General features: G+C 38.6%; 2 protein-coding genes and 1 non-coding gene across 5 annotated transcripts; 1 reads left to right on the forward strand and 2 right to left on the reverse strand.

Moving 5' to 3' along the window:
• Positions 1 to 1441: 1441 nt before the first annotated feature.
• LOC133721990 (transcription factor-like protein DPA) lies at positions 1442 to 5708 on the reverse strand. Of its 3 annotated transcripts, none has more exons than XM_062148775.1 (10): positions 5522 to 5708; positions 4928 to 5118; positions 4648 to 4715; positions 4407 to 4450; positions 4009 to 4071; positions 3769 to 3909; positions 3605 to 3673; positions 3098 to 3196; positions 1918 to 1988; positions 1442 to 1837 (listed from the first exon to the last, which is right to left on the reverse strand). In XM_062148775.1, exons 2-10 carry the CDS (start codon positions 5098 to 5100, stop codon positions 1660 to 1662), a joined length of 906 nt encoding a protein of 301 aa, XP_062004759.1. In that variant the 5' UTR covers positions 5101 to 5118; positions 5522 to 5708; the 3' UTR covers positions 1442 to 1659. The 3 variants fall into 3 exon arrangements, with proteins under 3 accessions (XP_062004759.1, XP_062004758.1, XP_062004756.1); XM_062148774.1 differs by having other exon boundaries at positions 4928 to 5115; positions 5522 to 5707; XM_062148772.1 differs by having other exon boundaries at positions 4928 to 5144; positions 5522 to 5706.
• On the forward strand, positions 5697 to 5770 carry TRNAV-AAC (transfer RNA valine (anticodon AAC)). The gene has a single exon. It is a non-coding gene; the product is annotated as a tRNA-Val (tRNA).
• Positions 5771 to 6169: 399 nt separating this feature from the next.
• LOC133720937 (beta-glucuronosyltransferase GlcAT14C-like) lies at positions 6170 to 8593 on the reverse strand. The gene is made up of 4 exons (XM_062147429.1): positions 7846 to 8593; positions 7687 to 7762; positions 7461 to 7576; positions 6170 to 6687 (listed from the first exon to the last, which is right to left on the reverse strand). Exons 1-4 carry the CDS (start codon positions 8411 to 8413, stop codon positions 6179 to 6181), a joined length of 1269 nt encoding a protein of 422 aa, XP_062003413.1. The 5' UTR covers positions 8414 to 8593; the 3' UTR covers positions 6170 to 6178.
• Between the last annotated feature and the right edge of the window lie 900 nt (positions 8594 to 9493).

The following is a 9493-nucleotide window of genomic DNA, read 5'->3' on the forward strand; positions in this document are numbered from 1 at the left end:
TACTGCTCTTTTTGTTTTATTGCTTTTTAGGGTTTTAAGAAGAGGATGTTTTTTCTTTCTTAATCAATAAGCTTCTCTCTCTCTCTCTGACATTGTGGGTGCTATGTGCTTGAGAAAAAGAGATTAGTGGCCCTCATTTTGCATGGAAAAAGTTGTTGTAGACCATGCTTGATGTTTAGTTTAATGTTATGGAATAGAATCATATTGTAGTTTATGACCAAACTCCCATTTTGAGATTTAAAATTATATAGTAAGGTGGAAAATAATCAATGGGTGATAGATTAAGGAAAAGAAATGCATGGGATTATGTTTAAGTAAATAGTTGTAAATGAATATTAAGATAATGAAAAAGAAAAGGTGGTTCTTGTATGTATGGGGGGTATGGGGGAGGGTGAAGCTTTGGTGGTGGTGGTGGTGATGAAAAGAGTGGCACAGTCGAAGTGTCCGAACGAACCTACCCTTTAAGCCCGGTCCGCTGTCTGCTTCCTTTCCCCACTCTGCTTTATTTTATTTTTTTGCATGGGAATATTATGTACACCCCCCCTCTCTATCTCTGCTCATTTCCTTCACACTCACTTGAAATGACTGTCATGGTCAAAAGTGAAAATCTTCCGTTTAAAAGGAATTTTGCAGTTTACTAACTTGTCCAATGAAAATCTTTCCCATTTTATATGTTTATTATAAAACAATCAAAGTTATCCAGTATCATTTAGTCTAGTAGTATCAGTGATTATTTTATAAGTGGAATGTCTTGAATTCAACTCACTGACTAGTTGTATATTCTTGATTGTAATATTATCAGGTTTTTAAAAACTTTTCTAGTAAAAGAGAAAAATATATGTCTAAGTTAAAACATTTTAACCACGTGGTGTGGTGTGTTGGTCGAATGGCCTAGTCTGGAACCCCCAGGTCTAGCGTTCGAATCCCAGCTCCATCCCGTGGCCAGCAGATTTGAGGAACCCTTTTGGGTTCGTGCGTCTGCGGTGCAGTAGATTAGTCTGGCTTTGCCAGGCTTTCGCCGCAATGTCGGTGCAGGTGTCCTAGCGCTGGGATACCACTGCATGGGTGTGTGAGTTACTAATAACTAACCCGATCAAAAAAAAAAAAAAAAAAAGTTAAAACATTTGCATGGATGTAGAATACCAACCAAAATCAATAATCACACTCTTAGTTCGAGATGGAGTTGATATATATGTAGATTTCTGATTTGTTACATACACTTTATGGTCTCCATTGACTCCCCCTCCACGCCCATTTCAGATTAGTGAAAGGGATAAACATCGTGTTTTACCTCACAAGTTAAAAGAATTGAATTTATTCTCACTTTAAAAGTGATAATATTCTACATGTAGTTTACTTCATCTTATGCAACAAAGATTAACAAAGGTAATATTCTAATTACTTTTCTTGATATAACGATTCTAAAGCAACAAAACTCATATGCAAAACTGAATATTCAAATACATGCTAGCTATACGGGTTCTAAAAGTTAATGATCTCATAAGACAAATCCAAATCTTTGGTCATGTTAAATACCACTGCCTTTTGCTGAAACCTTAAAACTACTCATGATAATTTGTACAAATATATCATAATTTCCTTTTCTTTTGTAGTTTGTGTACCATATATGGCCTTCTTGTACAGCTCGGTATCTGTTCATCATTTTGGAGTTTCTGTTTCAGAGTTCCAAAGAAAGGGTCTGGTGCATCCAGAAGCCATGCCAGAACTTGAAGACGAGTAAACTGAAGAACTTTGAGACACATTTCTACTTTCTGGCAATTGGTGGCACCGCAATAGCTTCAGAATGGAAGTATCATCGTGCAAGGAGAAAGGGGTACTGCCAAACACATGCAAGTCAGAAATTTATGGTGCAGAACAGCATTAGAGTGTCTCCGTAGTCAGGTAAAGTACTCATACCTATTGAAGTCACAGTGCACCAACTGCATATCTTCAGAAATCTCAATCTCAACCGTAGCATTATTGCTTGTCTAAAATAAAAACCAAATAGTGAAAAGTTAGGCTATGCACCTCAGACAAAATGAGAGAGCAAGCTGTTGAAATAGTATTCATATAATCAAGAAAAGATGATTCTAAATTTTGCAAAACTACTAGTCCACCAACTTGAGTTTAATACCAAGAATTTCAACAGGAGTGCAGGAAACTGAACTGTTTTATCGTAAGACTAAATTTTAGTAAATTGCTCTGGCAAATCTTCAACAGCCAAATGGAAAATGGACAACAGCAGATTTTCTTATTTCATAGAGGATAAAAGTTTCTTATGTTTCTTCTACGTGATACAGAATTCTGTTTAGCAAAAGCATAAAAACCAAGCAACCTGTCAGCAAGTGGTAGATTGATGGCATATCCTAGCTAGCAACAGGTCATCTCTTGCTCCTAATTAAGCAATAGCGAGAAAGAGGATATCTTCCTTCCTACACCTAACAGACGAGCCTACAGCCTAGGCTTGGGTTAACCTTCAGCCCAACTAATTATCAAGTTAATGCAGCACACTCCTTGGTAATCATTGTTAGTAGGATTAATATAAACTTCTAACACATTTCAACCAATTTAATAATGAAAAGCCTAATAAGATTATGTCAGTATTAACATGTTCAGGAATGAAGTTTATAAAGGTCAGCAGTATCTGATGAAAATATATACTATGCCTCATTGGAAATGTCTACCAAGCTAGTTCCTAAGTTTCCCTTAATCCACAAGCAAGATAATGTGGATCATAGCTCTTGGCCATTGCCAATTGGCTTAGTTGGTAAAGAGTAGAATGGGGAGATGAGTCTTGAACAGTTGAACTTAGCAAACAAAAGTTAAATGAATATGCTTCAAATGTAAGATTGTATGGAATTCAATTAGAGCTATAAAATTGAATTTATAATGTGGACCATAGCTCTTGGCCATTGCCCATTGGCTTAGTTGGTAAAGAGTAGAATGGGGAGATGAGTCTTGAACTTGGTATCAATAATGCAAACAAAATTTAAATGCATGCTTCAAATGTAAGATTGTCTGGAATTCAATTAGAACTATAAAATTGATTTCTAACCATCATAATGCCAGCAAACAACCAATAAGAAGATCTATATACCTGAGCCAGTATAAATGGAAAAGAAAATCCTTTGTGGCGACTGTTTCCACTCTTGATCAACTGCTTATTACGCAACATCAAATTCTGGAGATCTGCCATCTTTTGATCCCAACAAAAAGAAAAACAGAAATACTGGCTATGAGAAAATAAGCCAATAGAATTATTTGACTAGGCAGAATAAAACAAAAAATTTCAATGAAATGATTAATGATCAAACAAACTCCACCTACAATTTCAAATTCTTCATTTAATGTGTAGTACAGACGTGTGTGTGTGTGTGTGTTTGTGTTTTTAACCCTTTTTATGGGCAATCACATTACTAGCCATTGGTTATTGCAATTTGACAGGTAAAGATTTAATGCAATTCATGTTAGCAAAGATTTCCTACAATGATTGAATAAGATTCAACCACCAGTGAAACTCCACAAGACCACAAATAAATACTAGCAAAATCCATCCAAAAACTATACAGCAGTTATACGACTGCAAGGATTTCAAATTCATTACTTGTTCTTCCAAGTCTTTCAAGTAAGCCTCTTTTGCACCAATCCTACCCACCAATTTAACCCGCTGAGCCTGGAAGGAATAAATCATCATCAAACCACGCCAATCTCAAAATTTTGTAGCATGTTTCTATGTCATGTGATAAAAAAGGAATAACATCTACCAACCTTAATACCTTCCAGATCAATAACATTTGTATCTGGAAGTCCCTTCCACTGGATTTGTTTTTTCTCTTTGGTGATGATATCCATTGCCATAAGAACATTTAATGCATCATATACTCGTCGTCGTATGTTTTTCTCATCAAACTGAAAAGTTGAAATTTCATTTTTAGAACAATTGAATGAATATTGAGGAACAATAGCAATGATTATGACAATGTAGATAGTTATATTTACTAGTTGAACCTCACTCAAAGCTTCTGTTTCACCGTAAATTCCAGGTAACTCTGAAATGATCTCATCTGCAACCTGAACAACATCACTATTATTAATTACATATGCTAAAACATTCAATGGTCAAAGAAGGAAGAACTAATCTGCAGCAGTGGATTGGTTGTCGGCAAGAAAACACAGAATCCAATTGTGAACAATGACCTCTAAATTTGAATCACATATATTACTTTCATACAAATAGGTAAACCCCAAACTGATTCTAGTAAAAGGAACGCATGTGCAATACCAGCAAAGAAAAAGATTAATAACTTGATCACAGAAACAATTGCTACATAATGGATTGCTTAGTTATTTCCACAATGCTGTAGCAAAGAAACTATATTATTACCCTCAAACGAAAGAAACCATACCTCATTATATGTTGCTCTTCCCTTGCTCTTCAACTTGCTACAAACTGAAAAGAAAAGAAGAAATATATTTTCACTAACCACAGTTTTTGAAATAGTACTCTTTTACACATATAGGCTTCTTAATTTCACACCCATAGACAAACTATATAAGCATATGCTGAATGATCAAATGCAGGAAGACCTTTCTCTCTTATTCATGTTAGAAGGAAATAGTTTTAACTTGTGTATAAAAATTACTGACCTATGGCACTGAACTGACGTAGACCTCCAGCTGTATATCTTGAACCTCTTTTCTTCTTTCCTGCATTTCTGTCGCAGAAACGAAAGCATTTCAGACAATATATAAACTTAATGAGAGAGATGAGCCAACAAGGCCTTATGTACCACTTGATACAGCCTACTGGTGAAAGTTAGACTTAACTAAGCAAGTCTGAAAGTATGCTATGGCTAATGAAGTATTGCAATCGCAAGAATATGAAAAACAAACCAAAATTACATGAGACACAGGCACTTGTACTCACTTGTCAACATCTGGTGTACTTGTATTGTCACAATGGAAAGTCATACTGTTCGAGGAGCTCCGGACACTCTCGGAAGCAGCTGCATTGCTCACCGGAGCTGACCTAGGAGTTATTGGGCTAGAATTTCTCCGAGATAGCTCACCAAAAGAGTCTCCGAAATACTCAACCTCCATTACTGTCTACAAGCGCTGCTAAGCTTGGCAGTGAAAGAAGAAAACTGCAAGTTAAATGGGAAATTACAAAAGGTCCTACAAGGATCATACCGAACCATAACATTTCGCAACACATACTCACGAATCTCTCATAGTTTCTAAGCAAAATTAGAGCTAATTGACATTGTATGTTTAACTATTAAAATTTGAATTCAATGTCAGGATCCGAGGACCAGATGAGCTTAGAAACGCATACAAATGCAAGCGAAATCCCAATTTGCTAGAACAAATAGAACCCTAATTTTGTAGAGTAAGGCAATGAAAATATGGAAGATGAGTAAATTACAAGAAATTAGAGGCAGGAAGTTGTTGGGTAAAGTTTGGAGTGTAAAAGCGAAATGGAGGCGTTAAGTTTAAGTAGAGAGAGAGTGAAGAATCTGACCTGAGGAGCGAGGCGACGAAGGGAGGGAACCCTAGAATTACAGCGCATAAATTCGACTTGGAGTTCCCGCTTTCGCGAATATGAAAGATCAAAAGGCAGAGAGACTCTGAATACTTCCCAAGTTTACATGTACCCAAACGGTTAAATAATTGAATGAGGCAAAAATGTACAACAAGGTTTCGTGGTGTAGTTGGTTATCACGTCAGTCTAACACACTGAAGGTCTCCGGTTCGAACCCGGGCGAAGCCATTAGTATATATATTTTTTTTATCGCAATGCCAATTTTCCGACGCTACGAGGCAAAGTCATTTTTCTATAGCCATTGCATGAAGCTGGTGGTTGTTGCCTGGTTTCAAACTTTCATCGACTCACTCTGTGATAACATGTTATCGCGTGATAGGAACACCTCAAATGCGAGTTCTTCTTGCACATATCAGATTAAGCTTAAACATAAGTGTGTTTTGGACCATAGACGAGCTGTTCCTAATTTCCTATTGATTAGCTTGTTTAAGCCAACTATGTGCATGGGCACTGCACCATCTTATTAGCACAGATATTAGACAAAAGCAGGGTCCCAAAAGATAAGCCACAGTACAGGATGACATGTAAAAAATTGAAGAAAACAAGATATAGGAGGGAAACAAGACATGGCAAAGACTATTTACACTGCTTGGACCTGAAATTTTCAGAATCGAGAAGTTTCACAATCAGTTTCTCTAGTCTCTTTGAAACAACAGTAGGTTTTACAGCCACTGGATTCCCATAAACTGAACATCTATCTTTACCTGTACTTCCTAAACACCAACCACCGGGTGTAACATGCCCGCTTGGTCTCCTCAAGAGCTCCTCATCAATTTTGTCAAGAACCGGATCATCCCTCACAAATGGACTGGCAAAGGGAGCTCCTGCTTGGATGATGTCTTTGTAATGTTCCAGTGTTAGATTAACTGGATTTAGCTTTGGAGGGCTATCCCACCTTATGTAATGCAAGTCATGATTCACAGTCGTGTTCTGGTAATCCTTATGGTTGCAGATAACAGTGTGGAAGTAGCCCTCTGTGGATGACAGGAAATTGGTATAATACATGAGAAGAGTGCGGGGTAGATTGTCCCATCCCAAAACACAGAACTCAAGGAATGATCTTGTCAGCACCACCCCTGTAGACCCTGAAAGTAGAAAGGTTTACATTTTAGATCTGCAAAGTAAAATGGCTCTACAACATCAGCCACAGAGAGGAAACTATGCAGAATAACCACAGTTCCAATAAAATTCTCCAACTGGTACAATATGCTCCATTGCAAAACCGAGTATACATTTCTGTTTAGTAGATGTCAAAGGACTACGCTATGTTCAACATGACAAGACTGAAGCCTTGCACTGGTTAAAAGTCTAAAGAATAGTCAGGATGACCATCAACAACATTTTATAATATCCTAGTATCAGGGTAATCGTTGTGAAATGTCAGCAATGAAATTAGAGGACCTATGGCTTAAGAACTTGGAAATCACTAGTTTCATGAGAAACAGTGCTCAATGCTAAATTACATTGATTCTTGGAAGAAACTAACCTAACACATAGTTTGAAGAAATTCCAGCTGTGTAAGCTTATCTTTTCTAGGTAAATGATGCAAGTAAAGAAGCTCTTCAGAAAGCTCAAAAACAAGTTACACAATTTGTTCGGTTTTTGAAGCATATCAACCACTAGCTCAAAACCTACGGGATCTGTTGAACTATTTCCATGTTATATTTCAGATTTTAGCTTAAAATCTAGCACTCTCAAGTATATACTCGATCAGTACAAGCCAGCATCCACTGCTACCTCACAGAATTTACTCAATTTCATAAACTCAACTGTAAAGGATATGCAAAGACTACTATACTAGCTGGCATTAAAATAAACGCAGAACATTAAAATTCTTAATGTAGATAAAGTGCAGTACCCATGAATAACTTGAAGGAAGCTGGCAGTGACCTTCTCTCTTTAGCCCAAAACACACCGGATTTCTTAGTGTGGTACAAACCCGGATCAATTATAATAGGCCTCGCTCTTTGATTTCTGCAACATTTGCATAAGAACATTCAGAAATTATAAACACCAACACCAACTCTAACGCTGAAACAAAGAACTAGAATAGTAGAATACGAATCCAAAATGAGTATGCTCACTCTTTCCACCCAATATTGCTAGTGTGCTCCAGGAAGTTGAGGTCCCTTGGCAAGTATGAAAATATATGCAACAAATCTAAAATCCCCAAAACAACCATAATTAGCAAACATAACCAATCTGTAATTTCACAAATTAGAACCATAATTAGTAAAACTCACCATCTTGGGACATGAGTGGATAATCCGAAGCACTGAGATTAATAAACCAATCCCAATCCTCAGCCCGCTTGAGCAAGATCGCAACCGCGTGCAGCGTCTCCGCCAACACCGTCGGACCTTTCGCGGTCACCAAATCCGCGGTTCCAACCACCATCGCATTCCGAAACGCGTTCATCACACTCTCGGACTTGACGTACTTGGCGAGCTCGAGCCTCTCGGCGTCGGAAGCTTCCAGATCGAGGTGGAGCAAGTAGTAATTTCTCGGGTGGTACGCCGCCTGAAGCAGCCGCTTCAGCTGAGGGCCGTCACCTTTAGAACCGGTAATCAGGTAAGCGAATCTCGGGAGCCTCGGGAGCCCTAGGCCGTAGTTCTCGTCGTCGTCGTCGCTGTCGACTAAGTACTGGTCGGGATTAGGGAATTGGCGGTGGTCGTAGGTGAAGTCGGGGACGGCGGAGGAGGAGTACTTGGCGTGGGTGGTGGTGAGGGCGAGGAGAGCGAGGAGGAGGAGGGCGGAGGTTGCGGTTAGAATGACGAGCCATTGAGGCTGATTGTGGCTGGTTCGTTTCATGGAGGTGTGGGAATTAGGGTTTTCTGGGATCGGAGGAAGCGGAGAGGGTTAGGTGATTTTGGCGGTTGGCGGTTGGAGAGGGTGAGGTGGTGGTGGTGTCGGCGTGAAGGTTGGTCCTGTTTTTTTTTTTTTTTACAGGTGGGAAATGGTCCAATTGGACTATTGGAGAGGGAAAGCATACCTGTTGAAATTTTAATTTGAATTGTCGGTTGGGATCTGCTGCCGCTCGGACTTTTTCCCTTTCCGTAGGACCTAATCTATTTCTAGTGTTAACTGATTGGGTTTTTGAATAGGCCAATTCTTAGGTGCGGGTAGCCGCACCACGTGTACGGTGCGGCTGCCCAATCAAATCTCAGAATTTTTTTTCTTTGTTCCGAAATTGTCCCTGATTTTAAATGTGAAATACCCAAAATACCCCCCTGCTAGGGGAATGATTGGCCTGCCGCACCACGTGGCGGTGCGGCTGCCCCACGCAAGAATCACTCTTTTGAATAACATATGGAACCAAGTGGCGCAGCGAAAGCGCGGTGGACCCATAACTTACAGGTTTCATTACGTTTCAAGATTGGCTCTGATAAAAAAGGCTTCCAATGTGTTATTTTTTTTAAATCGACTAATTTGTGAATTTATCACTGGGAACGAGACAACGAGTTACCCCTTCTATTAAATGCCAACAACCTTGCAATTTTAATTTAAGTATCTAAGGCCATCTCCAGTAAGGAGGGGCTATATTGGGTTCAGGCTATAATTTAGCCCCCAGAAATATTATTGTTTATTCATGAACAAGTGAATCATCTCCAGTAAGGGAGGGCTAAATTTTAGCCCTTTCAAGTATTTTATGATTTTACATTATGTTTTCTAATTTGTATGATTTTATTTTATTTTAATAACATTATAATTTAGACTAAAATTAATTGTTGAGGAAAAAATTAATTTTTAAGATGTATATTTGGATGAGGTATTTATGTTGTATTATTGATAACTGTTTGGCTCCAGTTTTGCTGCAGCTGGTCAACAGTCTCTTTTCTTGCGCGGGCGTGCCAGCACCGTTCGGGTGCGGTCGTCGGGGGTGTCCCTTGA

This window comes from Rosa rugosa, chromosome 7 (genome assembly GCF_958449725.1).
Source record: "Rosa rugosa chromosome 7, drRosRugo1.1, whole genome shotgun sequence".
NCBI lineage: Eukaryota > Viridiplantae > Streptophyta > Magnoliopsida > Rosales > Rosaceae > Rosa > Rosa rugosa.

Bases quoted from the DNA above. Each gene is read 5' to 3' on its own strand.
- LOC133721990 (XM_062148775.1), bottom strand. From the start codon at position 5,100: ATGGAGGTTGAGTATTTCGGAGACTCTTTTGGTGAGCTATCTCGGAGA. The intron at 3,674-3,768 runs GTTGGTAGATGT...TATTCCTTCCAG, and splicing joins TTGATCTGGAAGGTATTAAG to GCTCAGCGGGTTAAATTGGT. The intron at 1,989-3,097 runs GTATATAGATCT...TTTTTATTTTAG, and splicing joins TTCCATTTATACTGGCTCAG to ACAAGCAATAATGCTACGGT.
- LOC133720937 (XM_062147429.1), bottom strand. From the start codon at position 8,413: ATGAAACGAACCAGCCACAATCAGCCTCAATGGCTCGTCATTCTAACC. The intron at 7,763-7,845 runs GTGAGTTTTACT...TGGGGATTTTAG, and splicing joins TCCACTCATGTCCCAAGATG to ATTTGTTGCATATATTTTCA. The intron at 6,688-7,460 runs GTACTGCACTTT...TTCTACTTTCAG, and splicing joins TTCCTTCAAGTTATTCATGG to GGTCTACAGGGGTGGTGCTG.